Below are 19,739 nucleotides of genomic sequence, written 5' to 3' on the forward strand. Positions count from 1 at the left end.
CGGGAGAGAGCTCGCATTTGCCAGGCCGATGGTGCAGTCCTGGCACAAAAACAGGTACGGGAGGCCGAGTGCCGGCAGCAACTGCGTACCCATGATTCACCAGCCTTCCAAGCCACGCTAAATAGCGAACGGAAATTCAAGCGCCGGTGGCAGACGGATCGTGCCAACCACGCCACAAAATTATCTCGCGATGTCAAACGCTTGCAACGTGGTTGCGGCGTCAGTGTGATGACTGCGGGAGAGCGTTCGCCGGGAGTTTCTCCAGCGGCACATTGGCGTCGGCTGCGACGTCTGCGGCCGTCTGTGGTTCGAGAACAGCCACCATGATTAACGCATTGCGAAAAGTATTCAACGGCTCATTAGACTCCTCCATGACCATGATGATGCGAGGCACAATGTGCGGCATGTGAAATAAACACTGTGGTAAACCCAGGCCAAACGTGTTTCTAACCTCATGAAGGAGCACGAAACTGTAACCAACAATTGTGAAAGGTTTCAGTGGCACATAAGGTTGAAACCAAACACCGGGGCCACCTGTTTCTACTTTCGCTTGATAATTTTTCTGTAGGCGTTTGTGGTGTCCTCACTTCCTCCTTATGTCCATAATTGCAAGCCCTGTTTTGTTAGAGGCTATACACGTATTGTTCAAACTTTGATGGGAAACCAGACACTCCTTATCACAGCGTGTCACTAGAGTCAAAAACGTAGGAGAGGGTTGCGATTTTGTTCGAATAGATACGGCCGTATACAAGGAGCTGACCCGGCGGTTTTCCAAGGAGCATTTTCGGAGACAACGATATGGGGTATCTGAACATCCGAAAAGAACGATAGAAAAGAGCACCGCGCTTACGATAAGCTAGGGAGACGGGGCTCTCGAGGTTCCACCGATGCTCGCAGGAAGACGATTCGGCTGCTTTCGGAGAACAACTATGTTCGTGGACAACATCGAGCGCGTTTTAGCACTGCTCGCGGCCTTGGCCGCATGCGGCGCTGTTTCGGCGCTGTACCCGCGCGAGTCGGAGACAAGGGAGGTGAAACTTTTGGACGGGGTGTGGAACTTTCGTGCATCCAGCGATTTTGATCCTCAGGAAGGCTTCGTCAAGAAATGGTTCCAGCAACCACTTTCACTGGTTCGTATGGCCGAGTAGCTCCTCGCCTTTCATCGCTACCTTTTGCTTCTTTTTTATTTTTTCCCTGATGCATCAGTTTATATGTTTCTTACATATATTTGTTTGTTCGTTCGTTTGTTTATCTGTTTGTTTGGTAATACTGTCAGCCCCAAGTATGGATTTTTACAGGAGTGAAAAACGCATACAATTTTACAAGATCGCATACCCTTTTATGCTGACATTAGAGCAAGAAATAAATAGAAGAAATCGGCATGAAATGCGTAACAAAACGAGACATACAGCGTACACAGGCATTTGCACAAACATTACCATGCGCAAAAATAAAACACAGGCATTTATATTTACAGTCTGTGCGTTGAAAACACAAATTCACGGGGAGACAGGGAATATACAGTGACATCGTGAAGACAGGAATAAAAAGTAATTAAAAAAGTACTATGACGCATCTGTTTCAGAGAAAATAAGTGAATTTAAAGCTACAGGAAAAGCTGTGATAAGGGAAGACATCTCGACTGGGTTTGGTAATTCGTTTCATTTTTTATTTGCCTTCGCAAAGAAGCTGTATTTAAATGCCTCGTTTCGGGTGGCTGGTGGATGTATATATAAACTGTGTTTATGTCTAGAGTGCGGATCTGGAAAAATTACACAGAAATCTAATGAGTTAATTTTGACCTGATTACAAATGATGAGAAATGGAAATTTTAAGCGGTCAAACATTGTTTTAAACTCTAAGGTGTGAAGGTTGGCACGGTTGCAAAGTTTGGAAGCAGAGTTCATGCGTTGATATTTATTGGATAAGAACCTGACTTACATTTGAAAATTTCGTTGAAGTATACAAAATAAACACGGACAGAAGAGGCTGACGAGGACAGCGCTTACTCTCACAACATTTTTTTTTAATCAGAAAGGTCATTTACACAAGATACACGGTTCTCCGCCCATGTGCAACAGAGTACCAAAAAGCTTTCGTATTAGGATGGCAAACTTTTCTATGTTGCATGGCATTTACTAGATGTCGCAAGTACTAGGTGCCTAAATACGAGTATTCCTTAGCGTGCAGCACAATTGTGGCTTGGCCAACACAGTCATGTCCCCTCTTTCAGATGTGGTATGACTCAACTGTCGCACGTGTAAGCTTATGTCGCAAAAAAAAACGAGTTGTTGCTCTCTCCGCTATTGCACAAGCGCGAAAAACCATTTAACCATAATAAATACCTTTTCTGAGTAATACACATCCACTATGGCATCTCTCATAATTATACGGTGGTTTTGGGACGTTAAACTCTACATATCTGTCTATCAGATTAAAAAAAATCTGTTATGAGAGTAAGCGCTGTCCTTGTGAGCCTCTTCTGTCCGTGTATTCAACGAAATTATCAAATATTAACGTAATTAAACTAACCCAGCTTGCCATCTTGCTGTAATGTCAACCTTCTAAAAGACGTGCATCGTAGAACGGAGAGATCCTGGAGTACTGCGCTAGGAGGCTGTGAACATAGCTATACAGATGAGTATTCCAGCAACATCAGGGTAGCTCTAAGTTTTGTGTATTTCACAGGAATGGTGCTGCAAAAGCCGTTCAATAACTAAACATGTGCATACAATCAGCATACCAGAACGGAATGCACCTTACAGACATCAGTTCTAAGCAACGAAGCCGTAGCGTGTCACAAGAACATCTCAAACTATCCTTTCTGCCTAATTGAAGTGTACGTGGACGTGAGGCAGGGTTGGGGGGAGACGAGGAGGAAGAACAGGTTAGAAATAAAGAAGATGGCTGACACCCCTGCTTAGTACTGTGTACTATTACAAATTGGCGCAGCCGCTTATACTTTCTGTGCGGACATTCAAGATGTGGGTGGACTTCACCATTGGAGCAAATCAACGCGGTGGCATCCGGATCTTGACCGCAATGCCTCAAGATGAAGAGGAACTAGCTCTTCCGGAAGCAGTGACCACTGACGCATTTGTTTCCTATATAAGCACTAAAATGAAGATAGCCCCAGACCATTTACTTGCTAAAAGAACGGTGAGGATCAACATGAAACTTCAGGATTATGAGAATTTCGTGCTGACTCCAGTAAGAAACGACGCGAAGCCTGCTACCGCTGCTTCGCCTGACAGTTCCATCGAGCTGATCAACAAGTTTCTTGAACTGCGCCAAGAACAGAATAGGCAGCAAAATTATTTAATGCGCTTGCTTGTAAACGTGACGGAAAGATTAAGCAGACCGAGTCGCGAACAAGTGAAGCCAGACATGTTAGACGGAGAGTCTACTAGCCCCGAGTCCTGGCTCACGTTTTACGAGTATGCATGCAATGAAAACTACTGGCACAGCGACGAAGATAAAGTGAAAAACATGCGACTATTCCTATCGGGCATAGCAAAGAGTTGGTACGAATGGCGTCCCAACGCTCACAGCAACAAACCATGGACAGAGTGGAAAGCAAGCTTTCTGAGCTCCTTCAGCGAGAACAAGGTGTTGCTATGGGACAAAGCAATCACGTTCAAATACAGGTCTGGATCTGCACTCGGCAATTTTTATGAGAAAAGGCGCTTGCTACAGCTGGCGGACTCATCTTTGCCTGAGACGTCTGTGGTTCCGCTTATCATTCATGGTTTAAGTCCGGACCTCCAGAAGCAAATACAAATGCGAGGACCCAAGACGGTCGAAGAACTTCTGCAGGGAATGCGAAACCTCTACCTCCAGGACCTAGGAACCCAACGTCCACCCATGACACCTGCTGTAAGGAATACCGGGGCCACACGAGCTGAGGAACGACGCCCGCTTGCAAGCTGGAGACCTACTGCAACACCCGTATCCTTTGTCAATGCAACATTGTTGTGGGAGGGAACTGAAGAACTAAAGTTCCATAATGGAAAGTTCACAGTCCCAGAAACAATGGTGCCTCAAATTTTGGAGCTCTATCACGACTCCCCGCACTCAGGTGGACATGACGGCTTTTGGAGGACATATCAGAAGATTCGTCAGCGTTTCCAGTGGAAACACATGAAAGAGGACGTTCAAAGGTACGCTCAGTTTTGTCATCAATGTGAAGTTAACAAAGCCAAGTACCTTCAGAGAACAGACGAGATGGTTTTGCCTCAACACTCCGACGTACCATTTGAAGTCATTCATCTGGATTTCGCAGAGCTCAAGAAGAAGGCTGCAGGAGTAAGAAGAACGCAGTCTTTCCTAGTGGCAATAGACCAGTGCACAAGAATAGTGGCTGCACGGCCGGGAAGGGAAGACGCAAATAGTGTGATCGCTCTTTTGAGTCGGGAGATGTTCAAGATTACGAAAATAGTAATATCAGACAATGGGCCAGCGTTTCTCAGTCAGCGTTTGCAAGATTGGGCGAAGGAACGAGGAGTGGTATTGCGACGCTGCGCTCCGTACCATCCTGCAGGAAATGGCATGGCTGAAAGAATCATTCGGGATTTGAAGCAGTTAATTTCAATGTATCCCGGTTTTCAGGGTGGATGGAAGTGCTGCTTGGAGGCAGCTGTCGCTCATCACAATCGGTCGCACACTGCGAGCATCGGCTGTAGTCCATATTTTGCAGCTTTCGGAAAGGTACCAGTGCTTCCTGCTGATCAAGAACTTTGCATTGCAGATCGCCTGCAATTGTGCGAAAAACGAAAACCTTCGGAAGCCTACCAGCGATACCGGGAAAGTATGAAGAGGAACTTTGACCGTCGCCACAACACGCGGATACCTCACATACAACTGAACGATCTGGTGCTTGTCAGAAAAGGCCTTCCCGGCATAAAGCAGGTGTACATGGGACCTTATCGCGTGGTGCAGATCGCAGTGCAACATGGCATTCTCAAAAGGGTCGGTTACACCAACAATGATGGTGTGCTGGAGTTTGCGACCATTGGAAACGTTTTCAAGAATCACCCCAGGAGGGATGAGTCTTCAAAGAGGGGGAGTGTACGTGGACGTGAGGCAGGGTTGGGGGGAGACGAGGAGGAAGAAGAGGTTAGAAATAAATAAGATGGCTGACACCCCAGCATAGTACTGTGTACTATTACATGAAGTAATGAAGGGAGGTCTTGAAGAGACTGTGTCATTCGGTTGGTGGTGAAAATGTTTTGTGAGTGCGCATATGTGCCGTGTGGTGGTGAGGACAGCTCGTGAATCCCACCGGAAGAAGACAGCGCCTCGAGCAAGAAGCTGATTCCCCATGATCGCCGCCGTTGTCGACACTGGCGTTCGAAGAGCGCTCTTTCAGAGCTGCTCGTTCTAGAACAACGCTGGATGAGATCCACGCTTCTGCTTGATCGTCCCGGTCGGTGTTCGACGGTGTTCCTGCTGAGCCGTCTCTTTCCTCTATCCTCGCTGTCCTCGATGTTTGTTCCGGTGCTTCCTGAGGCCTGAGCAGCCGGTTTCAATTCGGGATCTACCTCCGCTGCTACTTCAAGGGCACCCTGGTGCTTCCTATTTTGGGGGTGCGGCCGGATAGGGCGATGCTGTTAAGCATATCAACCTGATGTCTCTCCCCTCTCCCGGCCAGGCACATTCTGCCTGGTCGGCTTCCCTCCCTAACAGTGATTTGCCAATCGATTTGTTTTTGTACAGTGGTCTGAAGAGCGTTCCTGTGGCCCTGGTTCCGACCAATTGCGAGTCTATTCGCTTGAAAAATTTGAAACTAATTCAGGAAGAACTCCGGAAGATTTCCAACTAACTATTGCCAAATGATTACTGAGGTGCGTCAATTTGGACGTGGAGGCATCCTTTGCTGCTCGCCGTACCAGGCCTGCATCACAGATTTCCTAAAATGCACAACGTTTGCCACAAATTCGGTGAGCTTTTTTGGGCCTGTTCATTTGGCCTGTGTGAAGGGACTAGTTCGAGGAGTGGATTTAAGCCTTACACCACCTGAAATACTTGAAATGTTTGCGGCTGCAGGAGCAGTCTCTGTATTTCAATGCTCGCGAAACGTTGAGAACAAGAAGGTCCCCACAGAATACGTGATCACGGCTTTTGCCGGCACGGCTCGACCAAGCGAGGTTAAGGCATGGCCATTAATTTATTGTGTTGATGCGCTATCCCCTCGCCCGCTGCAATACAACAAATACTGAAGGTATGGGCATACCCTCAAGGGATGTTGATCGGATGTGAGGTGTCGCACATGTACTGACAGCATAAACCCGATGAATGTTCAACCCAAGAGGTGAGATGCTGTCTATGCCGAGGAAGTAACGCAGCTGACGATGAAAGTTGCCCTATGAGGACATATGAGTTGCAACTACTAGAGATCATCGAACAACAACGATACTCCCGGCGTGAGGCCCGATACGTTCTCTCTGAGTGCTCACGTGGCTATGCCACCGTTGCCAACCAGGCAAATCAGATGCTTGAGTCGTCGTTGCCTGATCTAATAACATGAACGGGGGAAAGGGTCATGACGAAGCTGAGGGATTCTCCATTCGAATCACTCACTTAGAAGTTCTTGGATTTCAACCGATTAGAGAATGGCAAAAGTGATTCCATTATTAAAAAGCAAGGCGCTGGGTTTACCTAATATCAGGCACTTTGCACTTACATTGAACCTAGTAAAACTCGTCGAAAGAATTTTATATAGACGTATAGATCGATGAATGTCGGGAAAAAAATTCAGCATATCCACCACGGCGTGAATGATGAAGAGTGGGCGAAGCATCCGTCCGTCCATTCGTTCTTGCTTCCGTCCGTCCATGCGTCCATTTGCGTGACAGTCCATGTGTCCATCCGCCTGTCAGTGCGTTCATCTGTTCGTGCGTCCACTCGTCCATCCGTGCATCCTTCCCTGCGTTCATCCAAGCTTCCACCCCTGCGTCCGTTCATGTGTCCATCCGTCCGTGCAGCCACAGATGTGTCAGTCCATGCGTCTGTCTGTGTGGCCGTTCGTCCATCTAGTCAACACTCCAAGTACCACCATCTCGCATCTTTTCATCTTATATTCTGCATATAGAAGCAGCGCCATCCAACGGACATTTCAAGGAATAAACGAGAGGTGGCACACGCACACTTTCTTACGGCTTGCGCTTCGTGTCTACTTCCCACCTTTAAGCACCTCGCATTTATGATATATACTAGTTCACTGTAATCATGGCCCAGCGAGTAAAACGTAGCAACCCTTTCTTGTCAGATAGTGCTCAATGTACATGCCAATGGCTGCTAATGGGGAATGAGAGACAGGAGAATTCGGCCTTTAGTTAACGCGCACGCTGCGAAATTTTTATTGTTCAACAACGCACAGGAGAAATTTCCCACCGGCACCACCTTGCAGGTCAAAGCGTAAGACGTGTTACGCACTACTACGAGGGACGAACGAGTGCTGCTTTAAAGAGCTTCGCCCCTAAAATGACACTGAGCCCATGTGAAATTGCATTCAGACGTGGTTGGCCTATTTGGTGTGCGCACGTTGATATCGAAAGCGGAATTCAGCTAGCTCGATATCAGAAACAATATTCCACTTTGGTAACCTAAGATATCACAAAAGCTTATGACAGCGTGGAGCATGTAAAACTGATAGATTCGCATCAGAACTTAGGACTGCCTCAATACTTTGTGGCCCGGATCTATGCTTCCTTAAGTGACACAGAATTTTACTGCTCGCAATCTGGTGTCAACTCTTCAATATATAGGCAAACGAGAGGTCTACCCCAAGGGTCAGTACTATCGCTTTTATTATTTAATGTACTGCTACGTACCATTCCCATAGAGCAAGATGTACAGGTCTATGTGTATGTTGATGATATTGCATTTTTTGCTGCGTCGGTGGACATTCACCCACTGTACCTGATTCTGCAGACATACATGAATAGCATGGAAACGTGGCTAGAGTATATCAACTAATCCCTCAATATTAAAAAAAGCACAATCATAGTTTTCGCACAAAATTCCCCAGTGTGAATTTCACTAATATACGCACATGTCATACCTCAGGCCGAGTCAGTTAGGTATTTAGGGGTAACCTACACCGAAACACTTAACTGAAGTCCTCACATAAAAAACATGGCTACTAAAGGAACAAGTGCTTTTGGGATTCTGCGCAGACTCTGTAGTTATCGAGCTGGTTTGCGTAGAGACGTGCTCACCATGATATATTGCACGTACATTCGACCGATATTAAAATTCGGCTGTGTTTTGTTTTCTGGCGCTCCGGCTTACAAAACTCGACCGCTGATTCTGTTTAACGCGAATCATTACGCATATGCCTAGGGCTACCTAAATATGTTGCGAACAATATCCTATATGAAGAATCCCGCCTGCCATCTTTTATCAAAAGATTTCATATTCTAACAGTACGAAAATTCCTTAAAATCTATGCATCCCCTCAGAGCAGGTCACAGTATGTGTTCATTAACCAGCAGATCTCATTTTTCAACAACCAATGGTATAAATTACGGTGCCCTCAGGTAATATTTGCACAGAAATTTTTGGACCCCTTAAGAGTTAACCTTTGGAAAATACTTGTAGTCTACACTGTTGAAGCAATTAGGATTGAATTTGATTTTATATGTCCCAAGAATGCAAAAAATACCATATCAGTATATAAATGGCATTTTGGAAGATCATTTGGTCAATCTGGAAACTAGAAACAACCATTGTGATAGCGACTGACGCTTCCGTTTATAAAGAGAAGGCTGGCGTAGGAATCGTATCATCCTCTCTAGATTAGGTTTTCTCAATTCGGTTACCCGACTTTACCCCTATTTACGAAGCTGAGCTACTGGCAATAGTTCCAGCATTGCATAAAGTGCCGCAAGATCTATCAGCGGTGATTGTTCTAACATGCTGTTTTTCTGTCTGTACTGCCTTAAGCTTACGAACATTTTCGCGTACCTAAAAACTTTCTACTCGCTCATTCCTAGACTTGTGCGACTCGTTCGACTAGTTTGGGTATCAAGCCATAGAGGTTTAGCTCTCAATGAGCATGCAGATGCTCATCTGCATGCTCATCTGCATGCGGATCTTCCCTTTGTTCTCCTGTTTTACCTATTTTGCCTACTTCTGAATATATCACAGCAGCCGGTTTTGAAAAACGCACAACGGCTAATAACTTCAAAAAATCTCTTTTGTTTTCATGAGACTATCCACAGCTAAAGTTTCCTTGGAAGAACAAGTGGCATTCATAGAGAAAGGAAAAAATGGTTATTACAAGGCTGCGTTGTCGAGTCCCTTCATTGAACTTATACTTTCACAGGTCGGGTGTGGCACAGTCACCTTTGTGCCTTTACAGTAATGAGAGTGAATCTTTGGAGCATTCTTTTTATCATGCCAAAAATTCAAACGTCAAAGGAAAAAACAACTAGAAGAACCTCAACGAAAGTCGGACTTAAACTTGACACTTCTTTGAATAATTCTTTCATTTGACGTAATCGCATTTGGCTTCAGCCACAGGGGCGTTTCTACCACTGTTACAAATTTCTTACGATAATCTAAAAGGATCGTATTCTAAACATAGATAAAGTCAGTTGTTTTATCTATAGCCTTTTTTTCTTTTTGTGTGTGTTTATTATGTTATGCTTTTCAAGGTTTTCTTTTTGTTCGTTTGAAAATACAACACCTTTAAATTATTACCGATATTGCCTCATGAATTCAACCCTTCCTTTCAAGAAGTGAATGAATTTAAAAAGCAAGGCACCGGCCCATTCATGGCCTATCTCGCTAGGTGCATGGGTTGCGCCAAGTTGATGAGAAACCAACCAACCCACTGCCGCGCGATTCATGGCCGATTCTCCGTCGCGGGTTTAGCTATTCCTCTTGGGTTCAACCAACCAGCGTCGATGTGCGCCACATATCAAAAGAACTTGACCCGTTCCTTCGGCGGTGATCGACGGTCGTGTTCGAGGTCAACCAGCGTTCGTGGTCGAGTCCGGCTGGGTGATTGGCTCGGGGACTAGGCGTTGCGTGGTTGTTCCGGCTGCTGTTGCTGGGGCTGGGCAACCAACGAACGAGGCCAACCAACGTGCCAGTTGGGCGAATGGTCCCGGGAGCAGGCGATGGGCTGGCACGACGTCAGCGTGCTGCCGGGGCGAGACTAAGTGTCTGAGTGATGCTGCTGCGGCGGCAGAGGGCCAAACCAAGGAGAAGAGCAACCCACGTCGGACACTGCAAGTGAACCACGCGGCACACCGCTCCCAAGTGACACGTCACCTCCTACACGGCGATGGTACTAATCGCCTAAAGACAACTATTGCCGTAATAGCTCGTGTGCCTTATGTTAAGTGTATCTTTTTCCATGCGTAGCATGAAATTTTAATATAAGTGTGAACGTGTCTTTGTGCACTACTGTACTGTCAAGTCCTTTTGGAGCCCTTCAACCCCAATAACATCACCGGAAGTATTTTTAATGGTGACCACGATGGTGGGCAGTAATAACTTGTCTTTTTTTTTGCTGGTGTTGAGGGCAAATTATTCACGGTACAGACTCGTTTCAGCAAAAATTGGCACAAATTATGAATTTGTATTGAATATTTATATTCATGTTTTATACTACATGAAGAATAGCGGGAATAAAAGCTGCACTAAAACATCAACAACATCAACATCAAAATCTGTTATTTGCAAGGGAAAAACACACAAATTTCCTGCGGGACGCAAAGACTAAAGGCTAAAAGCCTGACAAAGTCTCACCCCTTATTAACCAACACAGTCGGCGTCAGTGTCATATACATTTACACATCAGTAACACATAATTATATGTCGTAGGCCCGTGTGCTCAGATTTGGGTGCACGTTAAAGAACCCCAGGTGGTCAAAATTTCCGGAGCCCTCCACTACGGCGTCTCTCATAATCATATGGTGGTTTTGGGACGTTAAACCCCACAAATCAAATCATCATATAATTATATACACCGTTTACAAACTTCACACGGATTTAAACAGAATACCCTTAGTACTGAGAAAAAAAAACAGTGTTGAAACCAATCCCCTATTAGAATCACGGTGAACAATCAGAGAAATAAACAAAAACACAGCTTACAAGTACGCTTATGGGTAAATGACGAGTATGCAGGGACGTCAGTCGAGGAAAGAAGTGATTTAACATGAGATTTAATTACTTTAGCTTCCAGGGTTAAGTCTATATTCAATTCGAGAAAGCTTAGCGATTGAATGACTTGCGTGCGTGTCTTCTTCGTTTTGCGAGCGGAAGTTCTGAAGCCATATTTAGTTGATTTAGTGCGAGGGTAGAAATCCTTCAGGTTATGTTTATGTTGCATCAGCTTAAAATCATATACTTTTCTAACAGGCGGAATTTCGTGTTTGAGAAAAAGCAGTTGACTGCATAGGTCTTTGGGATGACCTTTATATTTTTCTATGATACGAAGCACGCACTCTGTATGTTTAATACTCTCTCATAATTGGTCTTAGTTGTTATCCCCTATACCAACGTTTCATGTAAAAGTTAGCAGTATAACAAGCTAAATTACAGTAATTTAAATAAGCAGGATGGGAGAAGGAAAGCCATTTCACTCAAGCACTCTACCGAACGAGGTAGATCTGCTAAGAGACAATTTACATGAGGCGTCCATGAGAGGGGATCGTGAAATGACACTCGAAGAAATTTTTGCGTACTGGGTTGTTCTAGTCGTTCATCGATGAATGAAATGACTATATTATCACTGATCCGCTTGTTTATAGGTGTGAACATAATAAATCTGGTTCTCTCTGTGTTTAATTTTAGTTTGTTTTCGTTAGCGAACTTGAGATATTCGAGAGGTATATATTTGTTGAAGCTTGTACTTCGTGGATGGTGGAGCCTGTGAAAAATATACTTGCGCCATCAGCGAACATTTTAATTTCAGGTATACGCAGTGAACCTCTGTAATATCAATTATATATAAAATAAAAAGGGCGGGGCCTAATATGAAGCCCTGGGGAACTCCTTTCATTATTCTTTATGTTTAAATGTTTGGACTTTTCACTGTCTGTGCTAACAAATTGAATCTCGATGATAAGTAGCTTTTAAAGAAGTCGGAGACTACTCCGTGAATTGGATGATGGCCTAATTTCAGCAGCTAAATTTCATGATCAACAGAATCGAATGCTTTGCGCAAATCAAGAAAGACACCTAACTTGTACATTTTATCTTCAATATTTTTCGATTAAGCGACTTTTTACGCTGATTAGTGCGTTTTTTGTGGTCTTGTTTTTTTTTTTGAAGTCCTGTGGTGATAAAATATTATATTTCTCAAGATATTTCATGAGGCACGTATTTATATATTTATCATAAAGTTTCGAGAATACAGGTAACACGGATATCGGACGAAAGTTAGTTAAGTCACTATAGCGTTGCCACCTTTATGGATGGGTGTAACCTTGGCCACCTTAACTTTTTTTTTGAAAGCTTGCAGTCAGAAAGGAATAGCTTATAATATATGCTGATACTGGGCTAAAGCAGATGCCACGGCTTAAACTGGAGCCGCTTGACGTCATCATAACCACTCGGAGCGTTCGTCTTTAATTGTTTTATATATCGGTAGACTTCATCTGATAATACTTTATTTAGTACCAGAGAATTCACAGAAATATTTGCCTCATTTTTATATTGCGTTGCCTCTTCATCACTCACAGCCACATTCACAAAGTATTGCTTGAATGCATTTGCCTATTCTGTGCCGTCTATAACGATATTACCAGCGTTTACTTCTTTAGCTGTACTTGATGTGCTCGTTCTTCCAGTTAAAGAATTAACTTGCTTCAATATTTTTGCTGGTTCTAATTTTATGCATAAGAAGTTGGCTTCCTAATAGTCAAGTTCAGCCTTTCTAGTCTCGCTATTATAGCAGGGCTCGGCAGAGATACCTGAAAAAGTATTCCGGAATGCAGGTATCAAAATACACGGTTTCGATGCCAAAAATAGAGATACTGAGATACTTTTGTAAATACAGATGCAGCAATACAGATACTGAAATACTTCTCTCCATGTCGAGGATAGTCATACTCCCTACAGACATTTGTAATGTGCTGAATAACGCTTGAAATGTGCAGCGCATTAAAACTTCCGATGAAATTTTCCGTTACCTTATCACCGTACTCTGAGTGCCATCAAAGTATGACAAAGAAGGCTTACACTCCACACAGTTATTAAAAACAACATATTTACAGATATCAGTAACAATAAAAAGCGATGCTGTACAAGAGCAAAAGTCACACGCATTGCACACTGAAATCGGGATACTTGGCGGCAACAGTGTTAGCTATGCTAGATGCAACATAGTTCAAGTGAAGTGCTGGAACCATAAACAAAGGAATTGTGAAGCGGTAGGATTTTATCCACAGCGGTCAGCATGTGTGCCCGACTCAAAAAAGAAAGCAAGGCTCCTGAACTTGTTGTTGCCTAGAAGTGTGGCAGCTTGGGCTAGTTGGTATGGCATGACGATAGTGTCTTTCATGTCCTTCTTGTCTCTGTGTCATCGTTTTGTTTTCGCGCTATAACTATCGTTGTTACCGCTGTAATAGCGGCGCTTACTTCAACGACCTTCTAATTAATAGACTAGCGGTTCAAGCTAGTTGCTTTCCAGTTTTGCTACAGTGGCCCAGCGCAAAGCAGGAGGGGCACACATGAACAACGAAGACGGCCGCTTACTTCCAGTAGAAGCTTTAGCGTTTTCTAGAAACACTGAAAAAGCAGAAAGAACGAACAAAATAAGGTATGCGAAAGGAAGCAGAAGGAGACCTCTTTCCAGTCGCCGTGTGGCCACGCTGGCATCTTCCAGAAATGCTTTGGAGAAAGAAGTATCGTTCATGACACACCACACCAGGCACCAAGTTTTTTGTAGTAGTTTGTGGCTTCCGTGATAAGTTCTGAGTATTCAAATCGGCGCCACAAAAAAAAAAGAAAAGAAAGTAGAGAGAAAAAAAAAGCACTGCTCGTTCAATTGGCATGATGGAACACACTTTTAAAAACAACAATCTTGCTTGGTATCCGTTGTGCAGTATACGATGCTCCTCACAATAAAAATATTACTGCTGGAATTCAAAATGGTAGTATAACATTGTTGGCAAGTTCAAGTAGGCGATCATTCAAACACGTTCCAGTTCTGCCTGAAGGGCAGAATGGGACGCAGGTAGCAAAGCGACTAGCTCCCTTTCAAGAAGGTAGGAGTCAGTTTCGCCCTCAGCAGAAATGTAGAAATGGTGGTTGAATATCTCGCCGCGGACTGCAAAGATCGCAGCAGAATTTTTCACCCCACTTGAAAAACGTCTTAGCTTATTTTCGAAAAAAAAGTAACAATATTTCCGTGTCCTGGATAGTATCGTGATACGGGCGATACAACGTAAAAGTATTGTAATGCCCACTGTATACATTAAATGTAATACCTCAATAAAGCTACTAAAGGCTACTGTTGCTGTCACAATAAGCAGTTATTGCATATTTCACGTTATGAAGAAGGTACAGTGACTCACATGTTATACGATAGTAATAAATTATCTCCAATTATTGCTAATTAGGTTATGCCTGAAACAAAGCTTTATTGCTACTTTTTCTAAAATGAACTGCACAATATGAATAAAACAGTCAGCGTTTTTTCGCAATTTTTCGGAATACAGAACTGTTCGTGGCCATTACAGAGTTAACTGCTGAGATACAAGTACATTTTTGAAAATTATCTCGACACAGCAGCACAGATACTCAAAAGTATTCCTGAAAAAACTATCGCGATGCTCTAGTATCGCGATACCCCAGCCCTGCTATTTAGCTCGTTACGTAATTGCTTGAATTCATGCAGTAATTCAATATAGTAAGAAATCTGTGAAAAGGCGTGTTTTTTTGCTTAAGAGCTCCTCGTTGATACATGGTCTCATATTCTTAGTTTGTCATGTTCTAATTTGTTGTATCGGAAAAGCAGTATTGTAACACTCAAGGACGGTAGCTATAAAAGTATCATATGCAGTATCTGGATTGCCTTGCGTACACACAGGTGACCAGTCAGTCTGTTCAATCAATTCAGCAAATTTCGCTAGGAATCGTCATTGATACATCTAAACTCAGTGACATTTGAGACTTTATGTATACGCAACAGGTTTTCTGTAGAAGTGTCAATTGTTAGGTGGTCACTTGAGCCTGAGCATATTGTGCCTGCAGTCTAAACGCTATATTTAGGCTTGTTATACATACGTTCAGTGACGTGGAGCTAGTGGTAGTAATACGGGTAGAATCTGAAATAGCATTTTGAGCTCCATATGATGCTACAAGGTTTTTAAAATCAAGTACACACACGTCTTCACTTATCATATTGATATTTACGCCACCCGTGATAAAAAAATGGTTTTTGGATTTCAGTAAAACAATGCAAAACTTGTTCCAAATGACCGAGAAAATGTCACTTATATCCACTTGGGGGTCTTATACCACGGCAATTAAAAATAATTTGTTTCTATTGCTAGGCACTCTATGACACCGTTACTCACAGACAGATCATCAAGCATTTGAAAAAAAAAAATTGCGCTGCTGGATTACCAAGCCCTTCCTGTACGTTCCAGGAGCGCTACATTATAATTTGTGAACACGGGGGGAAATATCCCTATTTCACAGCCATGTCTCTGTAAACAATATGGCATCGATGTCCGCTTGTGGAGTACTCATAAGTACACCAAGCGCTTCGTGTTTGCTCCTAATACTTCTTAGATTTGAGAGCAGTACGGTAAAGGAGCCTTCATTTTTATAGGAATTGTTTTTGGTAGAGCCGACATTGTGAACTCACGAAAATTCAATTAGGGGAAAAATTTCCCTTCACCATCCTTTGCCTAACGAGATCTAACAACGCTTGTTATTCGGATTACATCAGACGCCTCATCTCTGCACGCAAGAATTTTCTCCCCACTTGACGATACGAATTTCCCCTTTGCAGATTTTTTTTTTTTTTGCTATAGATGCACGAAGAAGCTGCTTGTACTGTCGCGTCAGGTGCTCGTTAACGTAGATGACACTTTCCGTGCCCAAGTAATCAAGGTGAGTGGAAAGGATCATTTGTTTCTTTGCTTCTGCGAGCAACGCATTGTTCTTGCTTGATATAAGCCGAACAACTATATTTCGTTCATTCCTTTTTGCCGTCGACAGATGTCGATGTCGTTATCAGATACTGGCTCTCCAACAAGCTCGCCTATCGTTTTCACAACGACAGTAGGTGACCGGTAGAATGGGCAATCGCAGGGAACTGTAGGATACGACGGCTTCCGGTTGGACGCACCACACGGGTCAGCAGTGGCATGCGCGCATTTTTGTACTGCTCCGTTAGAAAAAAGCACCTCACCCTGCAATGTCTGTGCTTTAGAAGTTTTTTTTTTTTTTGCCAACCATGACTGTGACGATGACAAGTTACGAAAGCCATGAACGGTCCGGAAACTTTTTTGTAACACTAAAAGGATGTGCAATGATTTTATGCTGCTCTGGGGTGCTGTCATGTTTGCTAGCAGATCAGTCGATACGGAAAACAGTTTTCCTTGTATGATATGGTACTGCAGATAAAAAGTCACCATTTTAAAGATCTCAGGGGATGGGGAAGACTGTAGCAGTGTGATAAGTGTTCATTTCGGGATCGCTGCTCCGGCCGAACTTGTCAGTTGATCGGCATGAAGCGCCAAACTTATCGAGCACGTTGAGATATTTTTTCTAGCCTTCAGCGCACCGCTATAAGATTTATTTCTTAGTCGAAGCCAGATGCTTATTTAAACGCTGATATTGGTCAAGCTGCATGGCACGGTAGCACATAAAGAATACAGTCAGACATAGACGGCGCTGAATAATCGAAACCCTGCGCTTGTCTAACGCACTTCCTTTGGGTGCCATCCTGGCGCACAGTTTGACCAAAATAAACGCAAATGGACTCGTCCAGCGCTCCGTGTAAACTTACTCTTGTGTGAAGCTTTCGTGTTTTTTGTTATGTATATGGGTGCAATGACCGGTGCTCATCTCGTATGGCAGGTAGATTTCGCCCGAACGTTCCCATAATATTTTTGCTAGGCGCGCCTAAGCGACAAATTATTTCTCAATATAATATTCACAGCTAATTCATGCGTATGCTTTTTTTTTTAGCGTGGAGTACACACGTACCTGTGATAAAATGGTTTTCGCACACTCTGGCTTCAACGTTCCGTACTCAAAGGCTACCTGTCGCTGTGGCTCTCTTCACAGCAGTGGCCCACCTCATATATTTTTTTCTTCATTCAATGGGAATTATAGCTGCGTTTGCCTTTCACGCTTGAGTAGGAGCAGCCAACGGCTGAACAACCGACCATGGTTTATCAGGACGAAGATAAACGGGTGGCCGTGCGCGCGAATCCCGAATAATCTGAGGCTTGCGGCGAAGCGGTTGGCCATCGTCTACTCTTCTTGAACCGGAAGCCGGTAGCAGACGGTGCATCCCACAATCCCTCGCTCTTTTACTGGTCACCAGTTGTGTCAAGTTCCTAAGGCGCACCCTTTATCTCAAGATTGTTACTTTGATAATGCTCAAGTTCTTCAACTTTCTTTTTGAGCCGATGGTTCTCGGCTTTGAAGTGTTTTAATTTCTGCTCTTTGTGCCTTGATATTGGTGCCTATTTCCTTCACTTCATCGCATGTATCACTGCCGAATTTCAGGTTTTCTTTTAGGGACCCTAATTCGGCGCGTATGTTCTCGTTGAAAACCAGAGATTAACGTTGCGATTTATTTCTTCTCACCCTCGCTTATAGCGGCAACTTCCGCGCATAAATTTCAAAGCGAAAATTCTTTGTCCAGCAGTAGTGCAAGAAAGCGAAAATTCGCACAAGGCTAACTGTTCAAAAATACTGAAAATATACTCCGTTTATGGGAACAGTGTCATCTTCCGACTGGAAATTCATAGTTTCGTCAGTTTCTCTAAATTTTGTTCAGTGTTCCTTTAAGAAGAAGCCTAGACGGAAGCGGCGTCGTAAAGCCAATCGTAAAGGCTGACTTACTGACTATGGCTGACTTACTGACTATGGCTGACTTACTGACTTACTGACTGACTATGACTGACTATGACTGACTATGACTGACTGACTGACTATGACTGACTGACTGACTATGACTGACTGACTATGACTGACTATGACTGACTGACTGACCATGACTGACTGACTATGACTGACTGACTATGACTGACTATGACTGACTGACTGACTGACTGACTGACTGACTATGACTGACTGACTATGACTGACTATGACTGACTGACTATGACTGACTATGGCTGACTGACTATGACTGACTATGACTGACTATGACTGACTGACTATGACTGACTATGACTGACTGACTATGACTGACTATGACTGACTGACTATGGCTGACTATGACTGACTGACTATGGCTGACTGGCTGACTGACTATGGCTGACTATGACTGACTGCCTATGGCTGACTGACTGACTGACTATGGCTGACTATGACTGACTGACTGACTATGACTGACTGACTGACTATGGCTGACTATGACTGACTGACTATGGCTGACTATGGCTGACTATGACTGACTGACTATGGCTGACTATGACTGACTGACTATGGCTGACTATGGCTGACTATGACTGACTGACTATGGCTGACTATGGCTGACTATGACTGACTGACTATGGCTGGCTGGCTATGGCTGGCTATGACTGACTATGGCTGGCTGGCTATGGCTGGCTATGACTGACTATGACTGGCTGGCTATGACTGGCTATGACTGACTATGGCTGGCTGGCTGGCTGGCTGGCTGGCTGACTGGCTGACTGACTGACTGACTGACTGACTGACTGTGTGGAATAACTGTCAGTTCAAGCGCACGAATAAACAGAAAGGAAGAGAGGACAAGCGCTTGTCCTCCATTTCTTTTTGTGTATTCGTACGCTTGAACTGACAGTTATACCATGCACACCCAACTAGCCCAACTTTCGATTCTGCCGACCGACTGACCGACCGACTGACTGTCCCGCCACGGTGGTCTAGTGGCTAAGGTACTCGGCTACTGACCCGCAGGTCGCGGGTTCCAATCCCGGCTGCGGCGGCTGCATTTCCGATGAAGGCGGAAATGTTGTAGGCCCTTGTGCTCAGATTTCGGTGCACGTTAAAGAACTCCAGGTGGTAGAAATTTCCGGAGCCCTGCACTACGGCGTCTCTCATAATCTTATGGTGGTTTTGGGACGTTAAACCCGACATATAAATCATGACTTACTGACTGACTGACTGACTGACTGACTGACTGACTGACTGACTGACTGACATCTGTCGCGTTTGTCGTTGTCAATGTAGTCGGAATAAGCAAAGCATTGACAAAATACTCAGGATGTTAGGTTTTTGGGCGTTAAACCCCACAAATCAATCAATCAGGATGTTAGGTTCAAAAACTGTTAATTGATCCAGTTGACGCGTGGCGGCGTATGTTTCTTCCAGGACAAACGTATCCAAAAATGAGCACCAGGGCAATCGGGTGAATTTTCTGGTATTTCTTCAGTGGAGGACATGCTCTCCACTTGTAGCACCACATGCGGTGGTTGAAGGCCTCGTCATCTCGAAACACTTAGTTGTTTAAGATCACAATGACGGGTGTCCTGGAAATGGTCTGGTCAGCAGTGTACTTGGCAGCCCCCGGGTCTACGTTACCACCAAAAAAATTTTTTTAC

The 19,739-nt window shown here is 44.1% G+C and overlaps 1 protein-coding gene across 1 annotated transcript in view; it reads left to right on the forward strand.

The window, feature by feature from the left end:
- Window positions 1–878: 878 nt before the first annotated feature.
- The window catches only part of LOC119159459 (beta-glucuronidase), a 96,619-nt gene continuing 77,758 nt past the window's right edge, over window positions 879–19,739 (forward strand). Inside the window, exon 1 of the mRNA XM_037412221.2 lies at window positions 879–1,130. Coding sequence (XP_037268118.2) covers window positions 888–1,130 — 243 coding nt within the window. The 5' untranslated portion in view covers window positions 879–887. The remainder of the gene's footprint in view (window positions 1,131–19,739) is intronic.

Source organism: Rhipicephalus microplus, chromosome 1, assembly GCF_043290135.1.
Source record: "Rhipicephalus microplus isolate Deutch F79 chromosome 1, USDA_Rmic, whole genome shotgun sequence".
NCBI classification, from domain to species: Eukaryota; Metazoa; Arthropoda; class Arachnida; order Ixodida; family Ixodidae; genus Rhipicephalus; species Rhipicephalus microplus.